Here is a 23,782-nt window from a genome sequence, read left to right on the forward strand (position 1 = left end):
TTCTTGTTGTTTTGTTGATGGTTTCTTTTGCTGTGCAGAAGCTTTTTATTTTGATGTAGTCCCATTTGTTCAGTTTTTCTTTAGTTTCAACTGCCCTAGGAGCTGTATCAGTGAAGAAATTGTTTTGGCATATGTCTGAGATTTTGTTGCCTTTGTATTCTTCTAGAATTTTTATGGTTTCCTGTCGTACATTTAAGTCCTTTATCCATTTTGAGTTTATTCTTGTGTATGGTGTAAGTTGGTGGTCTAGTTTCATTTTCTTGCATATGTCTGTCCAATTTTCCCAACACCATTTATTGAAGAGACTGTCTTGGCTCCATTGTATGTTCTTGCCTCCTTTGTCAAAAATTAATTGAGCATATTGGTTCGGGCTAATTTCTGGACTCTCTATTCTATTCCACTGATCTATATGTCTGTTCTTGTGCCAGTACCAGGCAGTTTTGAGAACAGTGGCTTTGTAATACAGCTTGATATCTGGCATTGAGATCCCACCTACTTTGTTCTTTCTCAGGATCGTTGCAGCTATTCGGGGTCTTTTTTTATTCCAGATGAATTTTTGGAGAGTTCGTTCTAGATCTTTGAAGAAGGCCATTGGTATTTTAATGGGAAGTGCGTTGAATGTATAGATTGCTTTGGGTAGTATGGACATTTTAATGATGTTGATTCTACCAATCCAAGAACATGGTATGTTCTTCCATCTGTTTATGTCTTCCTCTATCTCTTTTTTCAACGTCCTGTAGTTTTCTGAGTAGAGGTCTTTAACCTCTTTAGTTAAGTTTATTCCTAGGTATCTTAATTTTTTTGGTGCGATGGTAAATGGGATTGTTTTTCTGATCTCCCTTTCTGAAAGTTCACTGTTGGTGTATAGAAATGCCTCAGATTTCTTGGGGTTAATTTTGTATCCTGCTACATTGCCAAATTCATGTATTAAGTCTAGTAGCTTTTTGATGGAGTCTCTAGGGTTTTGTATGTATAATATCATGTCATCTGCAAATAAGGACAGTTTTACTTCCTCTTTTCCAATTTGGATGCCTTTTATTCCTTCTTCTTGCCTAATTGCAATGGCTAATACTTCCAGTACTATGTTGAACAGGAGTGGTGAGAGTGGGCATCCTTGTCTTGTTCCTGTTCTTAGGGGAAATGGTGTTAGTTTTTGTCCATTGAGTATGATGTTGGCTGTGGGCCTGTCATATATGGCTTTTATTATGTTGAGGTATGATCCTTCTATTCCCACCTTTCTGAGAGTTTTTATCAAAAATGGGTGTTGGATTTTGTCGAATGCTTTTTCTGCATCAATTGATATGACCGTGTGGTTTTTTTCTTTCAATTTGTTTATGTGATGTATCACATTTATTGATTTACGGATGTTGTACCATCCTTGCATCTCTGGGATGAATCCTACTTGGTCATGGTGTATGATCCTTCTGATGTACTGCTGGATCCGATTTGCTAAGATTTTGTTGAGGATTTTGGCATCTATGTTCATGAGGGATATTGGCCTGTAATTCTCTTTCATTGTGATGTCTTTACCTGGTTTTGGTATTAGGGTGATGCTGGCTTCATAGAATGAGCTTGGAAGCGTTCCTTCCTCTTGAATTTTTTGTAGTAGTCTGAGGAGGGTAGGTTTTAGTTCTTCCTTGAATGTTTGGTAGAACTCCCCTGTGAAGCCGTCTGGCCCTGGGCTTTTGTTTGCTGGAAGCTTTCTGATGACTGCTTCAATTTCTTCCATAGTTATTGGCCTATTGAGGTTTTTAGATTCTTCCTGATTGAGTTTTGGAATGTTGTATTTTTCTAGGAATTTGTCCATTTCCTCCAGGTTGTCCAGTTTGTTGGAGTAGAGTTGCTCGTAGTATTGTTTAACAATCATTTGTATTTCTGTGGGGTCTGTTGTTATTTCGCCTCTATCATTTCTGATTTGGTTTATTTGGGACCTCTCTCTTTGCTTCTTGGTGAGCCTAGCTAGGGGTTTGTCAATCTTGTTTATCCTTTCAAAGAACCAGCTCTTGGTTTCATTGATTTTCTGTATTGTTTTTTTGGTCTCTATTTCATTGATTTCTGCTCTAATCTTTATTATCTCCTTCCTTCTGCTCACTCTGGGGTTTTCTTGTTGCTCTCTTTCTAATTCTTTGAGTTGTAGAGTTAGATGATTGACTACCATTTTTTCTTGTTTTTTGAGATAGGCCTGTAGAGCTATAAACTTCCCTCTCAGGACTGCTTTCATTGTGTCCCAGAGGTTTTGGATTGTTGTGTTTTCATTGTCATTAGTGTCCAGGATGTTTTTAATTTCTTCTTTGATGTCATCGGTAACCCAATCAATATTTAATAACATGCTATTCAGCTTCCAAGTGTTTGAGTATTTTGGGTTGTTTTTATTGTAGTTTATTTCTAACATTATGCCATCGTGGTCTGCGAAGAAGCTTTTTATGATTTCAATCTTCTTGAATTTGTGGAGACTTTGCTTGTGACCCAATATGTGGTCTATTTTTGAATATGTCCCATGAGCACCTGAGAGGAATGTATATTCCGCAGCTGTGGGGTGAAGTGTTCTGAAGATGTCAATTAAGTCCATCTGATCTAGTGAGTCATTTAGGATTGCTGTTTCTTTGCTGAGTTTTTGTCTAGTGGATTTATCCAGTGATGTCAGTGGTGTATTAAAGTCTCCTACTATGATTGTATTCTTGTCGATCTCTCCCCTGATATCTTCCAGAAGTTTTCTTATGTATGTGGGTGCTCCTGCATTGGGTGCATATATGTTTACCAGGGTTATATCTTCTTGTTGTATTGATCCCTTTAGTATTATGAAGTGGCCTTCCTTATCTCTGGTTATGGCCTTCACTTTGAGATGTATTTTGTCAGATATAAGTATTGCTACCCCAGCTTTCTTTTCCTTTCCATTTGCGTGAAAGATATTTTTCCATCCCTTCACTTTCAGTCTGTGTGAGTCCCTTCTAATGAGGTGGGTCTCTTGTAGACAGCAGATGTATGGGTCATGTTTTTTTATCCATTCAGCCACTCGATGTCTTTTGGTTGGAGCATTTAGTCCATTTACATTTAAAGTTATTATTGAAAGGTATTTGTTTGTAGCCATTTCTTTTTTTGTGTGTGTGTGTGGCTGTTTTCTTTCTGAGCTTGATATTTCTTCTTTTTACACCAGTCCCTTTAGCATTTCTTGCATGGCTGGCTTGGTGGTGATAAACTCCCTTAGCCCTTTTTTGTCTGTGAAGCTTCTTATTTCCCCTTCAATTTTGAATGATAGCCTTGCTGGATAGAGTATTCTTGGATTCAGTCCTTTGCTTTGCATCACTTTGTAGATTTCCGTCCATTCTTTTCTGGCCTGATGTGTTTCTGTTGAGAAATCATTTGATAATCTAATGGGAGATCCCTTGTATGTTACTTTCCGTCTCTCTCTTGCAGCCTGTAAGATTCTCTCTTTATCCTGAACATTTGCCATGGTAATTATGATGTGTCTTGGTGTGGGTCTTTTCGGGTTCACCTTGTTTGGGACTCTCTGGGCTTGTGTGACTTTTTTCTTCCCCACCTCAGGGAAGTTTTCTGATATTATTTCTTCGAATAGGTTTTCTAATCCATGTTCATCTTTCTGTTGTTCTGGCACCCCTATTATTCGTATGTTGTTTCGTTTCATGTTGTCCCAAAGCTCCCTTAGGCTCTCCTCCTGTCTTTTAATTTTTTTCTCCATTTGCCGTACAGTTTGAGTGTGTTTTGCTTCCTTGTCTTCTAATTCACTAATTCGGTCCTCCGCTTCTCCCAGTCTACTGTTGATACTTTCAATGGAGTTTTTTATTGAAGCTATGTCACTCTTCATTTCTTCTTGGGACTTACTTAAGTTGTTGATTTTTTCATCTGTTTCTTCTAGCTTCTTGCATAAGTAGTTGAGTTTTTCATCTGTTTCTTCTTGCTTCTTGAACATGTGGTGCATGTACTCTAGGAACCTTATTCTGAATTCTTTTTCCGTCATGTTGCATATCTCTGTCTCACTTAGCTGCTTTTCTGGCGAGTCCTCCTTTTCTTTCCTTTGGGGGTTTCTTTGCCTACCCATGTTTGATCTCGCTGACATATGTAGATGTTGAGATGTTCAGTGGCTGCTCCCTGGGTGGCAGGGGCTCCTTGGGTTGTGGTTGCTGCTCAGACGGTTGCGGTAGCAGCTGCTTTCCAGTTGGCAGCAGCTCCTCTGGTGGATGTTGTTCACAGCTGTGTTGGCTCTTCTGGCTGGTGGGGGGAGGCTTCACGTACAGTTGCTGTTCCACAGACAGAGGGTGTGGTGATCAGGAGGCTGTGGTGATCAGGAGGCTGCGGTGATCAGGGGGCTGCTGTTGCTTGGATCGGTCTGGGAAACGCTCCTCTTACCAGCACTGCATGTTCTGGGAAACGCTCCTCTCTTATGGGCACTGCATGGTCTGATCAGTTCTTCAGGTTGCCCCCTTTAGTCTCAGTTCTCCGCAATCACAAAATCCAAATCTCAAATCTCCTGGCGCCAGCAAACCCGCGGAACTCCTTACCCTGGTCAGGGTCTGTGTCTGTCCCAAGAGACGCGGCTGTCTGCCATGCGGTCTCCCTCCGACCCTCTGGGCTCAGGTCTGGCAAACTTTCCTGCCCCGATCCCTGGTTTTTAACCTTTCCAGGGGAGGTCTGCCCTTCCAGGCTGCAAGCCGTCTCACCAGCTGAGTAAATTTGCCAATTCGGGGTGGGTGTTATTAGTTTCAGCTGCTTACTCCGTTTGCTCCGGGACAAGACCTGGGACGCGTCTGCCTATATCGCCGCCATCTTGCTCTCATTTCTGTGTTTTTATCTGAGAAAAAGGCAGTATTTATGAAACAATTGCACAATTCTATTTCTATAAATTCTACCTGAGTAAAATGATTCAGTAGCTGGAATGCTCCTGCTTTTGAAAGCTACTGAGTCATGTCATCTTTGGCCTATTCTATGGCATAAGGAAGGACACACGTGGGCTGCAATCTCAGCCGTGACTGTGCCAAAGTGCATGGGAGATTCTAAAAGTTCATTCATTCATGTAACAAATATTTTTTGATGAAGTGCTGGATATTCCTGGGCTCATAACCTAATCAATATCTACATCCCTAACATCCACACTGTGCCTGACACATAGCAGGCTCACAGTGAAGTGCACTTAAGAGATCTATAAAGAATAAGCGGCTCAAAAAAAAAATGTGGCTCCTTGCCTCTGAGTAATTTGCAAATTGTTTGCTCCCTTGTCCTAAAGATCTAAAAGGTTAAATAATAATACATGATAAGCTCTACCCCCATGAGGAACAGGGTGACTCCCAGGGATGCTGGAGATGCTGAGGTTCTATCTCCTTGCCTATACTGCCATCCCAGAAACGGCATGGATGAAGTTCTGAGAATGAAAGGACACAGCCAGGGTGGCCTCCACCTACAGTGCCGTAGAGCCCTGCACACTGGGGTTCTGCAGGAAGGGTTTCTGGGATGGCTCAGGTACTGATCCAGACTGGGAAACAGACAACGGGAAGGCAGAAGGTGGGCCCAGGCTGAGCTCAGGACTGTTGAAAGGAAGCTTTGTATGAAGAGGCAAGTTCACGCTCAGGGAGGTGGGGATGAATGCTGGTGTACAACTGTGCTTTATAAAGCATAAGCAAATGGAAGAGAGCTGGCATGGGTTCTTCATCTGTTAGAGTATTTCCCATAAAGCATCACTTTCAAATAAGTGAGGCTCTTCATCAAATAAACAGTTTTCAAACCTCTGACCCTGGCATTAGACTTTATTACAATACTCAGATGTTGTTAAAACAGATCACTCCATTGACGACTCATCAGACTCATTTTTAATGGCCTAGCTCAGGAGTTGACAAACTTTTATAAAGACCCAGCTGGTGCCCTGAATGGGGGGCTCGGCTGATTGGAGCATCATCCCATACACCTAAAGGTTTTGGTTCTATCACTGGTTGGGGCACATACAGGAGGCAACCAATTGATGTTTCTCTCTCACATCGATCTTTCTCTCTCTCAAATCAATAAATGCATAACCTCAGGTGAGCATTAAAAAAAAAAAAGACACAGCTGGTAAACAGTTTAGGATTACCGGACCATTTATTCTGTCCCAACTATTCAAACCATTGTAACAGAAAGCACCAAAGACACTATATAACAGATGGGCAAAACTGTGTTCCAATTAAACTTTATTTATAAAAACAGGTGATGGACTGATTTGTCCTACAGGCCATAGTTTATTGACTCTTGGTCTAGCCCTTTAATCTCGAAATTATACTAAAATTATTATGTTCACATGAAGAGATAATACATCTCAATTGACATTATTTTCATACAATTCAACCCCATCTTAAAAAGATATTTACTGATACTAATATATGTATTATTAAAAACATGCCAAAATACCCAACAACCAATGATTTCAGGTTTCATATTATCTCTTTTTTAAATATATTTAACACAAACTAGCACCAACAATAATTTCAGAGAAAAATCTATCAAGGAATTCCAGAGGGGAAAAAAACCCCCAGCTTCTCCAAATTTGTGAACTCTGAGACTAATCTTACCAGATATTCAGAAAAGCATATAATAGCCACACTACTGTGATAAAACATATTTTGAAAAATAATCAGAGAAGAAGATGATATTCCCATATGCATCGATATGAATTTCAAATCTTATTATGGAGAATGGTAAAAAGTGATCAAGAACCCTCTATAATTTTTTTCTTTTAATTGCAGAAACCTTGCAAATCAGCAAATAATTTCCCCATTTTGCAGAACAGAGATCAACAGAAACATTCTAAGAAGTCTCATGCTTCTGTCTGAATTGCTGCATACCATTTAAGGTACATATCTGACTAACTTTCCTCTAGCTCAGGGGCTGGCACTGGTGGGACATGAATGGGGATGTGAAAGTCATCATTGGGCCATGGGAAGAGGTTCTGACAATTGTGGTATGCCCACTCTTGGCTGCTAATGGCTTGTGAGCCTGTGACTTATAGCAAAGAACTAGCCTACCTGCATTTTATAAAATGCTATGAGAGTCTAAGAGAGTACTGGTTATTTGTGGTGGCTCAGGATAGGCATGGTCACTTAGGAATTGAGGGAATAATGCAGCCCTGTGTATGCTCACTGAGTGCTAAGAACAGAAGTAACTAAAACAAAATTGTTTTGAGTCTCTTAATTGGAGAGATAATTTTATTTCAAAATACCTATGGTTATGGTTCATTAATCTAGAGTAATTGGAGGTTATAAAATATAATAAAAATTTCTGAATATATGACCACAATGGAGATTTCCATCTTTAACAACTTATATTTAAGTGCTTAATATTTATAAGGTATTTATAGTTACAGATTATTGCTACAAACAATATTTCATTTGATCCTTAACATTTCCTGGTTGATAGGTGGAGCATTTGCTATTATTATTTTCCTGTTTAGGACATAGATGCAGAAAAGTTATATACCTGGTCTTTAGACACACAGTGAAGGGGAGAACTATGGCTCAAAGCAATAAGTCTTTCTATTGACTACACAATGCTCCTTCCTTTTCAAGATTTTTGTGGATTTGTCTTTTTTGTTACCAGATTCTAATGTATGGCCGAGAGATGACAATGCTTACATCTTCATCTGGGGCAGAATAATAAGGACAATCATTTAAAAATGACCCTTTATGTAACAACTACCAAAAAATATATTTCATAGGTAACTTTATGGCCTACCTCTTTTGTGTGTGTGTGTGTGTGTGTGTGTGTGTGTGAGTGTGTGTGTGTGTGTGTGTGTGTGTGTGTGTGGCCTACCTCTTAAAGAAGATAATATTATATTGTAGGAAGAACAACTGGCACTTAGTAAGCACTTTCTGAATTGAACCAATGGCAGGAGACCAGAGTCCAGAGAAACTAGGTAAATCATTGACTAAATGAATCAGTCTTCTCTGTTTAATAAGGGAGAAAATACACCTATTCACTTCACAATGATTTAAGGAGCTCAACTAAGAAAACAGATGTCAGACCATTCAGAATAAAAAGTACCTAATTCACTCAACAGGTATTATTGAGTGGCCATTGTGAGCAAGGCATTGTGACAGATGCTATAATGAGATTGAGTATAATCTACTCTATGCCAATAGAAACCACAGCTTCATAAAATATGGAAAATTGTTAGGAACTTTAGGGCTTGCACACAGAGGGAGTTGACGAAAGACATGCAGATCAATGAAAATGGTAACAGTTTACAAAGATGGATAAGCTTACTGTCAAAAAGGATCAAATCACTGACTGTCCAACTACAATGTAAAGGCTAAGATGCCTTTGAATAGATGCAGCAAGTGAAACACATACCCAATTTTGAAGATTCATTATGTAATAAAAGAATACAAGTATCTCCATTTTAATATGGATTACATGTTAAAATGATATTACTTTGGATATACTGAGTTAAATTGGATGTCACATTTTTATTTTTTAATGTGGCTACCAGAAAATTTAAAATTACTATGAAATCTGAATTATATTCCTATTGGACAGTACTGTTCTAGAAGGATGTACTGTAACCAAAAGAGAGTCTGGGCAGTGCACGGTTCTGAAAAGGCCACTCACATGTATGTCTTTGTGAGGCGATAACACAAATGAACCAAAGATGCAGCAGAGAATGAAACAAGTATCATTAAACCCATGAATTAACAAGGATTCTGATGGGAACACAAATACAGTCAGGAGGAACATGGAAGGTATTGCTGCTGATTCCAAAGTGAATGGATTGAAAATGGAAAGAAGTAGAAAGCACAGGGAATAATTTAGCTTCTTCTTCCAAAACAAGCACAAATATCTGAAGGAGAAATAAGTCTATGAAATGCTTGTTAGAACTTAAGTCCAATCGGCCTCCAGCACTTTCCCTCCAGTGACTATTTCACACATAGGTACTCTATCTATTATGCGTTATTAGCTGGCAGAACTCCTTAGTATACCTCAACCAAACTACTGAATATTGCAATCCATTTATATTGTTTATCTCCAGTAAATGGCCACAAAAAAACGAATAATCTCTAGGTCCCCAAAATTATAAACTAGAATACTGAGGGGACCTGGAGGGATTCAGCTGCAAGTGCTCCAAGGGAAACCCTACTGTCTGATTGAACTTTCAGCACCCAGCCCAGTACTGGCTACACCATAAGTGCCCAAAAATTCACTAAGTACATTTAAAAATGGTAGTAAATGGGAAGGTTCACAGTCCACACCTACACAACATGGAAAATGCAAAGACTGGAAGTTTTAGACTGGCGAGCTCAGTGTTGCAGATGAATAATCAAACACATGAGGGTGAGTATCTATATATATAAAAAGCCAGCGACCAGAACGCCGGAACGCCCGGAATGACTGGTCGCTAAGATGCCCACTGCGACTGGCCAACCGGCCTGGCTGGCCCTGCCCCCAGTAATCCCCCACCCCCATCGGCCCGCAGCCCCTCCCTGCGGCCGGCCTCGCCCCCGATTGGCCTCCCCCACCCCAATTCGGGGGCAGGGCCGGCCTGCCAACTGACTGTGGCCCCTCCCCCCAGCTGGCCCGGCCCGGATGGGCCCCCATCGGGGCAGGCCGGCTGGAGCCCACCCATGCACAGGGCCTCTAGTTTCAAAATAAAGAGCCAGGAGCCAACAATGGCCCCTAAAATTAAATCATGCCAGATGGGCCCCCTATTCTTTTTCACCCTTCCTCTACATGTGCAGAGGATGTCTTAAACACAGAGCAAATCTTGACTTTTATAAGACCTTACTTTCGCAAGTCTTTTATAAAATACATAGAGAGGAAGGGCAAGGGAGAGCGAGAGAGAAAGATTGATGTGAGAACATAACATCAATCTGCTACCTCCTGCATGCCACCTACGGGGACTGAGCCGGCAACCTTTTGGTGTACAGGATGACGCCCAACCAACTGAGCCATACTGGCCAGGGCCATAAGTCTTTTATTACACCTTAGAAATGTGGAGAAATAGCAGGCATGATGACAGCAGTTTTAAGATGTTAATAAGTAGAAAAATCATAAAGAAAGACTGGTGGTTGAGAAATTGAGGCCAGCCTAAAGAAATTCTTCAGGAGTGTATCAGGAGATCATCTGAGGCAACTTTTTTCTTCAATGAGTTGGGGGAAGCATGAAAGGCATACATGCAAGTAGCATAAAGGTGGAAGGAATAAATATAGCACTGGATATAGTTCAGAAGACCCTCATATTAGGGGTTCTAGGAATAGAGTACTGGAAAACAGCATGATGAAATCTAACAGGAATAAATTAGTTTGTACAATTAAGTATACAAATAAACTATAATTAGAAATAAAAATATGTAAAAATGAAATAAATTTAGGACAAGGAAGACCTAGTAAATTTAGGATGAGGCAGCTCCGCTGTTTATCAGGTCATCGCTGGTACACAGTGAAAGCTGCTTATTAAAGCTGGTGCAATGGCAAGCTGCACGGGAAGAGACGCAGTTATAAATAAAGCCTGGTTTATTATATTTTGAACCAGCCAGTTCACATTTGGAACATTATGACAAGAGGAATTCTGATATTCAAACAAAAGAGAATGACAAGCAGGGATAATTGAAGGAATTAAATATGCTTTCTAGTGAAGAGAAAGCTTATAGATGACATACTAGAAATCTTCACATTCTTAAACGTTTCCAGCTAGAAGTGGTAGGGTATACTTAGTCTGTTTTCCAAAAGGCACGTTTTTAAGGAGGGCAGGAGCCACAGATCTCTCTGAGAACCTGATAAAGCCATACCCCTCCCCCAGGAAATAATTACACACACACACACACACACACACACACGTTTTTTATACAATTTCAGGGGGTTTTAACCAAGAGTAAGAACCTCTAGCTTAGAAGTTATAAGGACCCAAGTTTCTGTTTCATATAAAAGCTATTTCGTCCTTGGCCTCTAAAACAATACCTTTGGTCAGGAAAATTGATAGAAAGATTCCTAACCTGGGAAGAGGGAGTGAGAGAACATCGAGCCAGTAAACCATTGAGTGCCTCCCAATTGTGAGATTCCCTAATCCGAAAGGAACTTTTGAATAATTTCACAGTATTAACGAAAATATTTAAGACACTATATATTGTCATTCACGTTACAATCTTAAATACAAACAGTACCCATTATACTCTAGTACAGTACTTGAAACAGGGTCAAAACAAAGGTCATCTAAGCACTAACATATTTACCAGAGTATCTGAAGTTTATTCCCAGGTGACAGCAGGTATATACATTATTTCTTATATTACAAACAATGAAATACTTCTCTTCTCAAGGTGCCTTTTGAAAATCTTGGCTGCAATAAGGGGAATGGTAGCAGATGCCCTATAGCATCTGCAATATAAGCTCTTATTCTGTGTTTGGTTACAAGGATTTTTCTAAGGAGCTAGTTTATGTCATTATAATAGGACATTACCCAGGAGGCATCTTATTAGTAGTATTACATCATTTCTATATTCTGGGGTCTATGTTCTAGGTAACTCATTACTGTCTAAACCTGAAGAGCTTTTTCACACATTAACTCCTAGAAAGGAGAAGAGGTACATAGCAATTTTAATTCTACACTTAAAGGAAAATAAATAAATTGAAGTACTTGAGAGAAATGCTTATTTTTTTAAAACTCAGGTTTCTCAGAAATACAAAGTAGGAAAAGCTTTCTAACATTCTTTGAGAAATAATTCCTGGATTTTGCTCAAATTTCTTCTACTAAAACTCTTACTACTAGTTCTGCTAGTAATCTTGAAAGATCCCTGATCCAGAAATAATTACAGACACATTATATTCAAAATTACTTGAATGTTTCCTTCTTACAACCATATAAAACTATAAATGCCTATTGGACTATATCAGTGATGGCGAACCTATGACACGCGAACTCATTTTTTTGGTTGATTTTTCTTTAAATGGCATTTAAATATATAAAATAAATATCAAAAATATAAGTCTTTGTTTTACTATGGTTACAAATGTCAAAAAATGTCTATATGTGACACGGCACCAGAGTTAAGTTAGGGTTTCTCAAAATGCTGACACGCCGAGCTCAAAAGGTTCGCCATCACTGGACTATACACTGCTGCTTGGAAATGATTTTCCTAACAAGCATGGCCAAAAGGGCCACCAGCCTCAAGGAAAAACTGTGTGTGTGTGTGTGTGTGTATGTGTGTGTGTGTGTGTGAGAGAGATTAATTTGTGTATGGAACCCCAGTGATAGATGTTACTCACTGAAAAGCCCCATTTATTTTTCTATTGGGGCTGGAAAGCAAGGTATCATTGCATGCCTTCATTTCTCAGCTTTTCCCCATTTCCATTGCTTTAATTTTCCATTCAAATCAATTTCTAAAAAATGGAGAAAAAAAAATCTGCCATCAATGGTAGACTTTAAGTGATGTGGAAGTCTCACTGTTTTTCTAGTTTGAGTTAATAGCCTTCCAAAAAATGATCAATGATGGTAAATCTATTTTCTATAGGAAAGACTGTCAAATTCCATCAATTTCTGTCATATTGTTTTCTTAGCTCTTAACAAAACAAAACAAATCTAGCCATAGCTAGTTCTAGGGATTCGTTTTAGGTTATTCCTTCCATCTGCTTTAGCTATACACACAGCTGACGAGAGAATTATACAGGACAGTGGTTCTCAAACTTCAATGTGGAGCAGAATCAGCAGGAAGGCTTGTGAAGACACAGGTTGCCAGGCCCCACCCCCAGAGTCTGTGATTCAGTCGGTCGCAGGTTGGGGCCCAATAAGTTGCAATTCTAACAAGTTCCCCGGTGACGCTGTTGCTGTCAGTCCAGGGACACCCTTTGTGAATCCCTGATATAGGAGAAGCCTTGATGGATAGCTGGTTGCAACACCACATTCCCTTTATTAAGTCCAATTTTCATGTTTAAGGTTTTTGAATCATATTCTAAACTGGACCCCAAAATGACAGCTTCCAGTGGCTTCAGAACCTACATAGCCACATCTTTTTCTCACTATCCTGTGGGAAATGTTAGTAAAGAGTGCAACCCTCTTCGGGAAGAAGAAATCAAGCTGTTTCTGGAGTTTCTCTCTCACTTTCCCCGCAAATAGTATTATTTATGTACTTCTAATTTAAATTTTTTTCAATTACAGTTGACATACAACATTATATTAGTTTCATATGTACAACATAGTGATTAGACATTTATGTAACTTACGGAGTGATCCTCCCAATAAGTCTAATACCCAGATGACACCATACATAGTTATTATAATGTTACTCCCTCACTTTCTTTAAACCTCTTACTAAGTATCTGGTGTAAATTCCCAAGGAAAATGATTCATAAAGCCTATCTGGAACGGTAGCTCTATTAGAAAGAAGATTGGCACACTCACCAGAGAGGAAATATACCCAGTCGCGTGGTGATGAAAACCATGGCGAACATAACGAACAGGATATCACACATTTTCTGAAATTTGGCATAATTTGCCATTTTGGCAGCCTATGAAAAGAAGAAATATGACATATTAATTTAGTCAAATTGATAATAAGAAGCTTCTTTCAATATGCATGAATCTCCTATAAGGTATAACTTATCAGATGCATGAAACTGCCTGCTGCTTTGCAATGTCATGCATCATGCATCAGTATTTATAAATTACCCATAAGTCAAGTGAAATGCAGCATTAGCTCTAAGTAGAACTACTGACTGTCACAGATTAAATCAAATATTCAGCAACCTGAAAAATTCAATTATATGGTTGATTTCAGAAAAATAGGAAAATAAGAAAATTCTTGCATTATAGATGATATTAGCAAGCCAAACACACCAGAACAAGAATTCTGCAGAACAGGTCGAAATAGAAAGTGTAATATAATTCTTTAAACCTTCAATGAGTTCCAAACACTGAGACAAAATTTATACAGTTATGTATGAAGCCTTCCTGTATATTTTCTCCTTTCTCCTTAGAATTATAGGTTTTCTTTAAACAGGCATAAAGAGTATTCTGGGGAGATAGTTTCTTGGTTTATTCTAAAAAAATTTAGAAATGGAGAATGTGTCAAGATCATGTTTTTTCAATGAATCCATTTAGGTATAATTTTCAATGTTACATTAACGAGTCATCTTCTGGATGGAAGTCACTAATGTTGCAAGTGTCTGTAAGAAGTACTCTAATATTTATGGTAGTGATTTAAGTGATGACTTTTTATATTATAAATTAGTCTAGGGAAGAAATCACATTCTTTCTTTACCATCTACTATTTACGGATGATTCTAAGTAAAAAACAGATGACACTGAAAATATAATTTTGCTTGATCACCTCTTTTTACATTTTCACCGAGAATTCATAAGCATGTTCCCCTAGCAGTGGTTCTCAACCTTCCTAATGCCGCGACCCTTTAATACAGTTCCTCATGTTGTGGTGACCCCCAACCATAAAATTATTTTCGTTGCTACTTCATAACTATAATTTTGCTACTGTTATGAATTGTAATGTAAATATCTGATATGCAGGATGTACTTTCATTGTTCACGACCCACAGGTTGAGAACCGCTGTGCCTACAGGGTTATAAATTGAAGTCTTCTGAATTATTTCCTACTTTTTGGAAAGTTAAATTAAATTAGCTGAGTCGAACTTGAAAAGATTGTTGACAGAAGCTATAATTTAATAGCTTTAAGTAAAACACAAAGCTATGAGAGAATTATATTCCTAAAGGGAAATACCAATTAGCTGAGTGGAAGCTTTTAATTTCATGAATACTTTGGGTATGAGACCACAAATTATATTGAGAAAAGGCATCTTCTATCTCCTCTGGGTAGTTGTTCTGGTATTCGTTTACCAGTATTCAATAAAAAAGCATTAAGTATCAATTTTTTGGACAAGTCTAGGCCATAGGTCCCACCTCAAAGAGTTGGCAGTCAACGTATGTCATTATTTGGATATACTTGAGCATTATTTTATAATATAAAAGAGGATCCAGGTGATGAAGAACATTGCTTTTACCCACATGGCTGGGATCTCTGGATTATTTTTCTTTTCTAGATTGAAGTGGTACAAGATGACTCAATCAACATTTTCTGAATCGGGGCTCTGCCAAGCATCATGCCAGCTATTTTCACAGAGATTAGAGTAGGCAGACTGTATAGGATTGATTTCAAAACTGTGCAGTGCTGCATAAATTTCTACTTTCAAGCATACTTAGGATTTAACCAAATAGTAACTGATTTTCAAGGGATTGTCTTCATACTAATTATATTTCTCTTTTAAGAAATATGTGGTATAGAGCCCAGCTTGAAGCACTTAAAAATCTTACTGCCAAACTATCCTGTGACATAGCCTAGCCCATTAGGACTATTTTTCTATTTCATAAATTTATAGGGACCAAGTTTTTAATAAAATGCTATATATACTTCAAGCCTTGATTAACTGCCTTTATAAATTCAATTTTATGGTGTGGGAAATTTCTGCTTATAATGCAATAACAAATCATTATTTGAGGGCACCTTTATTCTACATTCACAGTGATAGTAAATGTGTTAAAGGAGAACTTTGGGCCAAGAGGAATAAAAAATCAAAATACAGATTCTAAGACCGACTTCTACATGGAATTTGTACTCTGGTAGGTTATTTTTGACAAGTTACATAAATTTATTAGTATAGAAAAAACTTTAATTATATAACATTACTGAGTATGTTATTAAGAGTAAATACTACATAAAAATTTTGCTGGAGATTTCATATTTTGACATATGCTGAAACATTTTTTTCTTTTTTCTTTTGTTGCTACTTTAATAATTCTAAGTGATAATGGTTTAGAAAGTTAACCAAAGTGCAACCAATATATCCTCAGATACTTTTTACACTTATATGCACAAAAAACAATTTTTATATATTCTTTGCAATTTGTACACACTTTTTGCTGTAAAAAACAACTTCCATTAATAACCAAACTGAATTATATACACTTTTTGGATAAATCAGTGTGAAACTTATAACACAAGAAATAAAATCTATTCAAGTAATAATTTTTTCCTTTTTTAAAAAAATATATTTTTATTGATTTCAGAGAGGAAGGGAGAGGGAGAGAGAGATAGAAATATCAATGATGAGAGAGAATCATTGATTGGCTGCCTCCTGCACACCCCCTACTGGGGATCAGCTCACAACCCAGGCATGTGCCCTTGAGCAGAATCGACCTTAGGACCCTTCAGTCCTTAGGCTGACACTCTCCACTGAGCCAAATCAGCTAGGGCACAAGAAATAATTTTCTTAATGTAAAACATTCATTTCTTAAGTGTGGAATAGTGAAGGTGTTTATTATTCCATTAATAAAGAATGTCAACATGATAAAGATTTTTAATACAAAAATTTATAAGCTAATTTAAAGTCTCACTTTTACCAATTTCACCTACAAAGCAATACCCCACAGTTTCAACGCAGTCATATACTTTTGTCACCAGCAACATCTAGCACAACATAGAAGAATTGTAGATTTTGTAATCTCAAAGATGAAATAAACTTTTACCTCCAGAAGAGCATCTGCTGAATCATGAAGACAGAGAACCAGGGTCCCTATTCGGGCCATGTTGTTGACATATGAAAAGGTAATCAAGAAAATAGACACCAGGTGATGCAGGAACATAATGCCAAAGTCCTTGGGGAAGGAAAAACAAAACAAAGCCATGTTAGGATTTTAGGAAAATCTTTTGGGTAGCAGTGCAAGTCCAAATGGACCACTTCTCTGACTACTTCTGCATCCTTCTTCTGGAATATGCTCAGTGGGATATTAAAATGAGAATGATAACATACTGGCTTCTCTGATGGATCCTACACAAACAAACTGAATTTTTACCAGCATCTGTCTATAGTTATTAAAAATTTAACAAAAATAATGGAATAGTGGCCATCCTTATTTTGGTAAACTTCAAAGGAGCTACTTCTTGGCCCATGTGAAAAGATCATCTTTCTCAGATACTGATATAGCTCCTGACCATCTGGACATGGTTTCCTGTGATAGGAAAGTTCTGTTGCTTAGAAATACAGTCTCTCTAAGAAGGGAAAGGTGGAATAAATGGTGATGGAGGAAGGCTTAACTTGGGCTGGACACAATACAATATACAGATGATGTATTATAGAATTGTACACCTGAAACGTATATAATTTTATTAACCAATGTCACCCCAATAAATTCAATAAAAATTTTAAAAAGTCTCTTTTTCATTGGTATTTTTATTCTTACTTAATCTATATTTCTCCCAGAGTAAGCTTGAACTTCTCAGGGACTTAAGTGCCAGGATTGGCTCTAATGGTGATCTACTCGAACCCTTGGAGAAAGAGGATTACTCCCCTCTAGACCATTCATGTAGAGACACATAAAAAATTAGCCAAAATGGAAAGCATATTATGAAACATCCTCTATTCAGTAACTGTTGATGTCATACACTTTTGGAGTTTGAAAGGCCCAACTTCTATGATTTTTAAATGGTTTTAAAACATTCAAACAACGGTCTTTGTTTAGATCATGAAAGTAAAATGATAATCCACAAGAAATAAAATATTGCTCCTACTAGGTCCTTCAACCATTTATTTCACTGTATAGTTCCCATATCAAAAACATTTCCAATTATTTGATTTTAATTTAAATACCGTGACCCTACAAAGCTATGGGTATTTTTAATGTTTAAATTCCTATGATACAGAACTCTTAAAATGTCTCTTTATATTTATGTCAAACTTTAAATGAAAATGATAAATAAAATTAAATGTGTATGTTTTAGAAACCCCACAATGTTTAAATGGCTCTGTATATACTTTGGTGAACATGTCCAGAGGTTACTTTTTTGCCAAACATTTATTGATAACCTACATTCTGATTTATTACTGGTAGAGTAAGCCCTCACTTAAGGACAGTTATAGGTTCTGTGACTTTAAGTGAAACAACATATAACAAAACCAATTTTACCATGGGCTAATTGATATACCGACAGCATCTTACTGTTATAATGAAATGAATGAACCAAATGGTGTTATTCGAAGACTTTCCTAAATCAGGTCAGATAATTTTTTAAATGAAGTGCAACTATTTCTCTTGTTTTCAGCTAACTTAGCCATATTGCATTGACGGTGAATACCACTGTTGGAAGAATCATCAGTTAATTCTATCTGCCTGCAGTAGAACTGCAGAACTGAGTCTTGCAAACTTCTGCCACCTACTGACCTATCACTATGCTCCTTCCTCCAGAACCACATTCACATGTAGTTCCCAGTTCATTGGCACAGAGAAATGATGGCCATGCTCTGAGTTTAATGAGTGATCATGTGTCAACTCAATTTACCAGCCTTACCTACTTCTGATTTTCTCTGTTTGGGTACTATCTAGGATTTTCCTAAATCATTAAACTTGGACAATACCCAAATGTCTTAGGCATACAATAAAAATTGCTCTGATAGTGTTTCCCACATGTGTTCTCTCCAGACTGTTATCCAAAATGTATTAGGTTCCATGACCTACCAGACAATAGCTATTTCAAAAACAATGAATCAGTTAAAGTGGAGCTACCCTATCAACTGATATTTTAAACTGTTTCCTAAGCATAATTAAATGAAAACATACAGAGCTTAATTCAACAGTCCAGTGAGCTTATATTTGCCCATGCTTATTACACAGATTTTAAGTCTAACCAGCTGGGTACCTAGCTGGAATAATACTTTCCACATTTCCCATTGCTCAGCCCTGAATGACTGCTCTTGACTCACTAAAAGATGAATTTTTTCTATTTAATTTTAAAATGAATAAATATAAGTTGATTAAAATTTATATTTTAATCAATCCACTTATGGATGATTAGGATCATTTCATAATTAAGTTTCCTGATTTATATCTGATATAAATGTCAATAAACAACACAAAGCCCTTGGCAATATATCAAGGACCCTCTCAAAACAAAAGCCTTGCTTTTCAAAGTTTGTTTTGTGAGGATGATTTCTGCATATAATTTCCCTGGTTCCAAAAGTCATTTATTACTGAGAGACTCAGAGTTATGCCCATAGCAGAAGACCAATTCTCATTATACAGTCATATCTGTATGAATATGAATAAAGCATGAATAATGAATTTTGTCTTGCATTTCTGTTTCAAAAAAGGCATTATATACAATGAAATATCTTTAATAAAAGCCTTGGAATATGGAATCATTATTTTATGTGTTACACACATCTCACCCTGACACATTTTTTTATGTAGACACAGTCTGGTCCAAATACCAGTCTTTAAACACAATTTGGACTTTATCAATGCAGGGTGGGGAACTCCCATCCTCATGTCTGTTACTGCTTAAAATGACTGGTGTATATGTAGACACACATATGGCTGCAGGAACCTTAGCATTTTAAGTTGATAATGTTTCACTGCATTTTTAGTAGAGAGATTGGGAATTTTTGTCAGCCTCAGACTGAAGACTGATTCTGAAAGCCTTTATTCAAAACAGACTGGCCTGGCGACCTATTTTTGTGGCTTCCTCAACCTCCTGCCACTCTGCCATACTGTTTTGTTTTGTTTTGTTTTTTAAAAAATATATTTTATTGATTTTTTTACAGAGAGGAAGGGAGAGGGATAGAGAGTTAGAAACATCAATGAGAGAGAAACATCGATCAGCTGCCTCCTGCACACTCCCTACTGGGGATGTGCCCGCAACCAAGGTACATGCCCTTGACTGGACTCGTACCTGAGACCCTTGAGTCCGCAGGCTGATGCTCTATCCACTGAGCCAAACCGGTTAGGGCCATACTGTTTTTTGACATATTCAGAGCAATCATCAAGGGCTTCTTCTTTGTTTCCTGCCTAATATTTACTAGGATCTCAGCCCTCATTCCAGTGTTTTATATGTTAATTATCAGAGACAGATAAAAAAATTAGGTGTGGTCTTGACTCAAACTCCATTAGAATAAATCTGAAATGAAAAAATTCAAGAAAGAGCCATCCATATTACTACCAGAAGCTGATAGGGTAATACAGTGTTTTTTCCCCTTCCTACACTTCCTAATGCTATTTAGGAAACCTAGGACAGAATCCCTCAGCCTGTTCTGTGTAGCTTTCACCTCAGAAACGCCTGGATGCAGGTAAAATTCCAGCTATTTGGGTTCCATTCCCAACTATCAGAATGAAAATCAGATTCCTTAACTCAGTTCTCTGGGGGGAGCGGGGGCAGGGTGGTTATGCACAATAAAATATTAGCCAGAGAGATCACCCTCTCGTTAAGACATTGTGTCTGACGTTCAACATGATGAAGCCCCCTTTGCAATGATCAGGCTGCAAGACAGTCTTTGAATTAATACTGTATCTTCAGGAGGCACCAGAAATTCATCTTCATGTACATGTTTTTATATACACAAATGAACTCATTTCTCAACAAAACAGATAACACCACCACCAAGAAACTTGTTCTTTAAGTTCTCATTTGCTTGATAAAGTACTAATAATTTTATGTAGTTTGTTTTGGGAATAATCTTTGCAACAAAGAAAAACATTGGTGAACCTTCTCAACAGGGAATAAGAAGACGAAGATTTGAAGTAATGGCTGATTTAGATGTGCACGGATGGCAAAGAATATGAAATACCTCTAAACTGCAAGGCTAAGGGAAGACTCGTTTCTCTCAGATACAAATGACATGCATTAGCTTTTCTGAATTTAATTTAACAAAATTAATAAATGTAATTAATAAACTTTAACTCTAACTCATATGAATGGAGATCAGATCATTAGTACCAGCTTATTCATTGAACATATTTTCAAACTCTCTAGGAAACAGAAATTCGGCAGCATAACTTAAAGCTGATTTCATTTCATGAAAACTGCAGCAATAATAGAAACCTCTCATTTCTATTTTTCAAGAATAGTTTTCTTCTTTAAGCCTTCAAAGTACATAGAAATGTATATGACTTTCAACAGAGTAACAAATAATATTCCTATGTCTTCACTTGGGATTGTGCAACTGGGGGGTAAAACTCCCAGAAGTTCGTGGAGCGGCGTGGCTGTGCAGGAAGTGGACTTCTGGAGGATAACTTGGCACCGTGAGCGGGGAGAGTGGCTGCTCAGGCTCCGGACAAATACAGAGATGGAGATGGGAAGGATTTCAGACGAAGCTTACATATGCCAAGAATAATCACAGTTAAATACTTTTCCCACTGAGGGAATATGAAAGTACAACAGATTCTTGACCTTGGGCTATGCATAACTAAAGATACATATGTATATATAACCTCTTAAAAAGAAAAGAAACAAGAGACTAAAAATCTATCTGGTCTTGAGACAATGACAGAAATGAAAGTACAGAGTGATTTATAAAAATCAATTGATTCTGATCTGTCCTATAGTAAGCAATTTGAGGAAAATTACCCCTTTTTCTTACCAATGCCTGTCGTGAAAAATTCTCATAATGTATATAAAAGTAAACCTTTGGGTATCCGCAATCTCCCACAATTTATTCAGTTATTATATTTTTAAGTGGCCTTGAATTTTGGCTCACTATAAAGAGAATTGGCTAAAGGTGCCATTTAAAGAAAGCTACTTCCAATAACAAGGCTCCTTAAAAACTGTAACTAAAATTCACTTTTATTAACATGCATAGCCTATGCATACTAGGGTAAATATTTATGGGGAAATTGGAAAGGAATGAGAAGTGTGATTTATTTGGGAAACATTTATTCGAATATAAGGTGGAGAAGCCCTGGCAGATATGATTCAATTAGCTCTTCTCTAAAATTCTGTCCATGCTTAGAACTTCATTCACATTAAATCTAGAGTCAAATTTATTTTCACATATTTTCCTAATAGACTAGATTTTTCCTCTTTTGGACTAAATATATAGAGAATTAGGTCCTCGAGGGAGATAACTGTCACATACAAACATTCTGAAAACAGTAAGTGCCAAGAAATTACTTGGCGAAGGACTTTACATTTACTGCTGTTACTATCAAAATGTTTTTAAGAATATGTACTGATATGATGTAAATATCTCCACTAGCCATTCTCAAATCTGACATCCTCACTGTTCAACAGATATGCATGTCCAGGTTACTCTACTTTAGAGCATCAAAAGGTGCACTATGGCCCCAGGCCAAATCTGGCCCTCCATTTGTTTTTGTCAAGAAAGATTTATTGAAACATTGCCACATCCACTTGTTTAGTTATTGTTTATGGCAGCATTCTTGCTACAGTGGCAGAGTTGAGTAGTTTCAATAGAAACTATAGGGCCCACAAGTTTAAAATAGTTACTATATGGTCTCTTATAGAAAGTTGGATGACCCTGACCTTACAGCCACATTAAAGGGCACACTGTGGGAAACTCGGTCATGTTATCTGAGATGTGCCAACTACGTAGTCTCATGGCCAGCTTCATCACATTTTCTCCATATAAAGAATATGTAAGAGAGGCCCTGGCCAGTGTGGCTCAGTTGGTTGAACATCATCCCATGCATCCAAAAGGTCACCAGTTTGATTCCCACTCAGGGCACATGCTCAGGTTGCAGGTTCAATCCCCAGTAGGGGAAGTGCAGGAGGCAGCCGATCAATGTTTCTCTTTCACATAGTTGTTTCCTTCTCTCCCTCTCCATGCCCCTCTCTAAAATCAATATAAACACATTAAAAAAATAATATGTAAGAGATTTAATTTCCACAGCTATTCTGAAGTAACCCATAAAATGTGACTCTCAACTTCAGACACACTATTAAAAACAGAGTTTTGGAAGGTATCTCCATCACACGTCTCATGATAAATCGTAACTACAACTTCAAGATAATTTGAAAATCCTGATCAGCTTTTATAACAAGAGCTGTCTGGATGCAATAGCACTTTCCTGCTGCCAGATGTGCCATTATTTTATAGCTTCTGGGAACTTGGATAAATGGAGTGAAGAACTGCTGTATAAGCAGTGTTTACCCAATCTTTCTCCTGTGTAACATTTATGGTACCATTTCAAAATCAAGAATTCATAATCTCTTTTCTACTATGAATTATTTAGTTAATATTAATCTTTAATTGATTTTATTACTGTGGCAGGGGATGTAATAAAATTTTATTTGTACAACAGAAAACAGTATGATAGTGCCAGCAATTCCCTTCCAGGGTGCCTGGCCAGAGCACAGAACTTAATTTGTAACTCCCTGGAGTCCTTCGTCCTTCATGCTTTCCTCTCCCTGTCAAAAGCACCCTTTCCAAATGCATTCTGCTTTCAATGATGTAGATCTTTTTCTTAATTATACATGCATGTCTTTGTTCTCATTGATCTTTGGATCTTCAGAAGTTCTCCATCACTACAAATCCTGCCAATTATAAGCGCAGAAGTTGGAGGTCTTTATATACACTTTATGGGCTCTATTTAAATTACTCTTGGCCCAGCCACACTCATTTGTACAGCTTTTAATGCTAAAAGGATCACTTCTGAGACATTTTAAACACACTCAATAAAACAGTCTTCAGTGATGCACAAGTTAAGACCTTATTCCCTCCCTTCTCTCCACCCTCTTCCCCCCTCCAATATCCCTGAGGACAAAGGCAACTCTTGCTGTCAAGTAAATCCATTCAGGTTGAAAACATCCAGAATGATCAGTAGGGGGCAGAGTGTGCTCAACTAAAATCAGAAATATCCCCAAAACTCAAAAGCCGTAATTCTCATATTTACTTTAAATATGAGACTCAAAATGACAATGGGCAATCAAGGACTCAGTTTTGTGCTTGAGATTGTAGATGGAAAAATTTTTCTTCTGGTCAACCAGGTAGGGATGATGCTGTAAGTTGTCAGGAGAAAC

General features: G+C 37.6%; 1 protein-coding gene across 2 annotated transcripts in view; it reads right to left on the minus strand.

Annotated features, from left to right (window-relative positions):
• Positions 1-23,782, minus strand: part of CERS6 (ceramide synthase 6) — a 271,370-nt gene that overhangs the window by 40,373 nt on the left and 207,215 nt on the right. For both annotated transcript variants that reach the window (XM_070422810.1, XM_070422809.1), the window contains exons 7-8: positions 16,501-16,629; positions 13,366-13,472 (exon numbers count right to left, since the gene is read on the minus strand). In XM_070422810.1, coding sequence (XP_070278911.1) covers positions 13,366-13,472; positions 16,501-16,629 — 236 coding nt within the window. The remainder of the gene's footprint in view (positions 1-13,365; positions 13,473-16,500; positions 16,630-23,782) is intronic.

The sequence above is a fragment of the Myotis yumanensis genome, unplaced genomic scaffold, assembly GCF_028538775.1.
Source record: "Myotis yumanensis isolate MYYU_CA2020_CCGP unplaced genomic scaffold, mMyoYum1.0.hap1 SCAF_8, whole genome shotgun sequence".
In the NCBI taxonomy this organism is placed as follows: Eukaryota; Metazoa; Chordata; class Mammalia; order Chiroptera; family Vespertilionidae; genus Myotis; species Myotis yumanensis.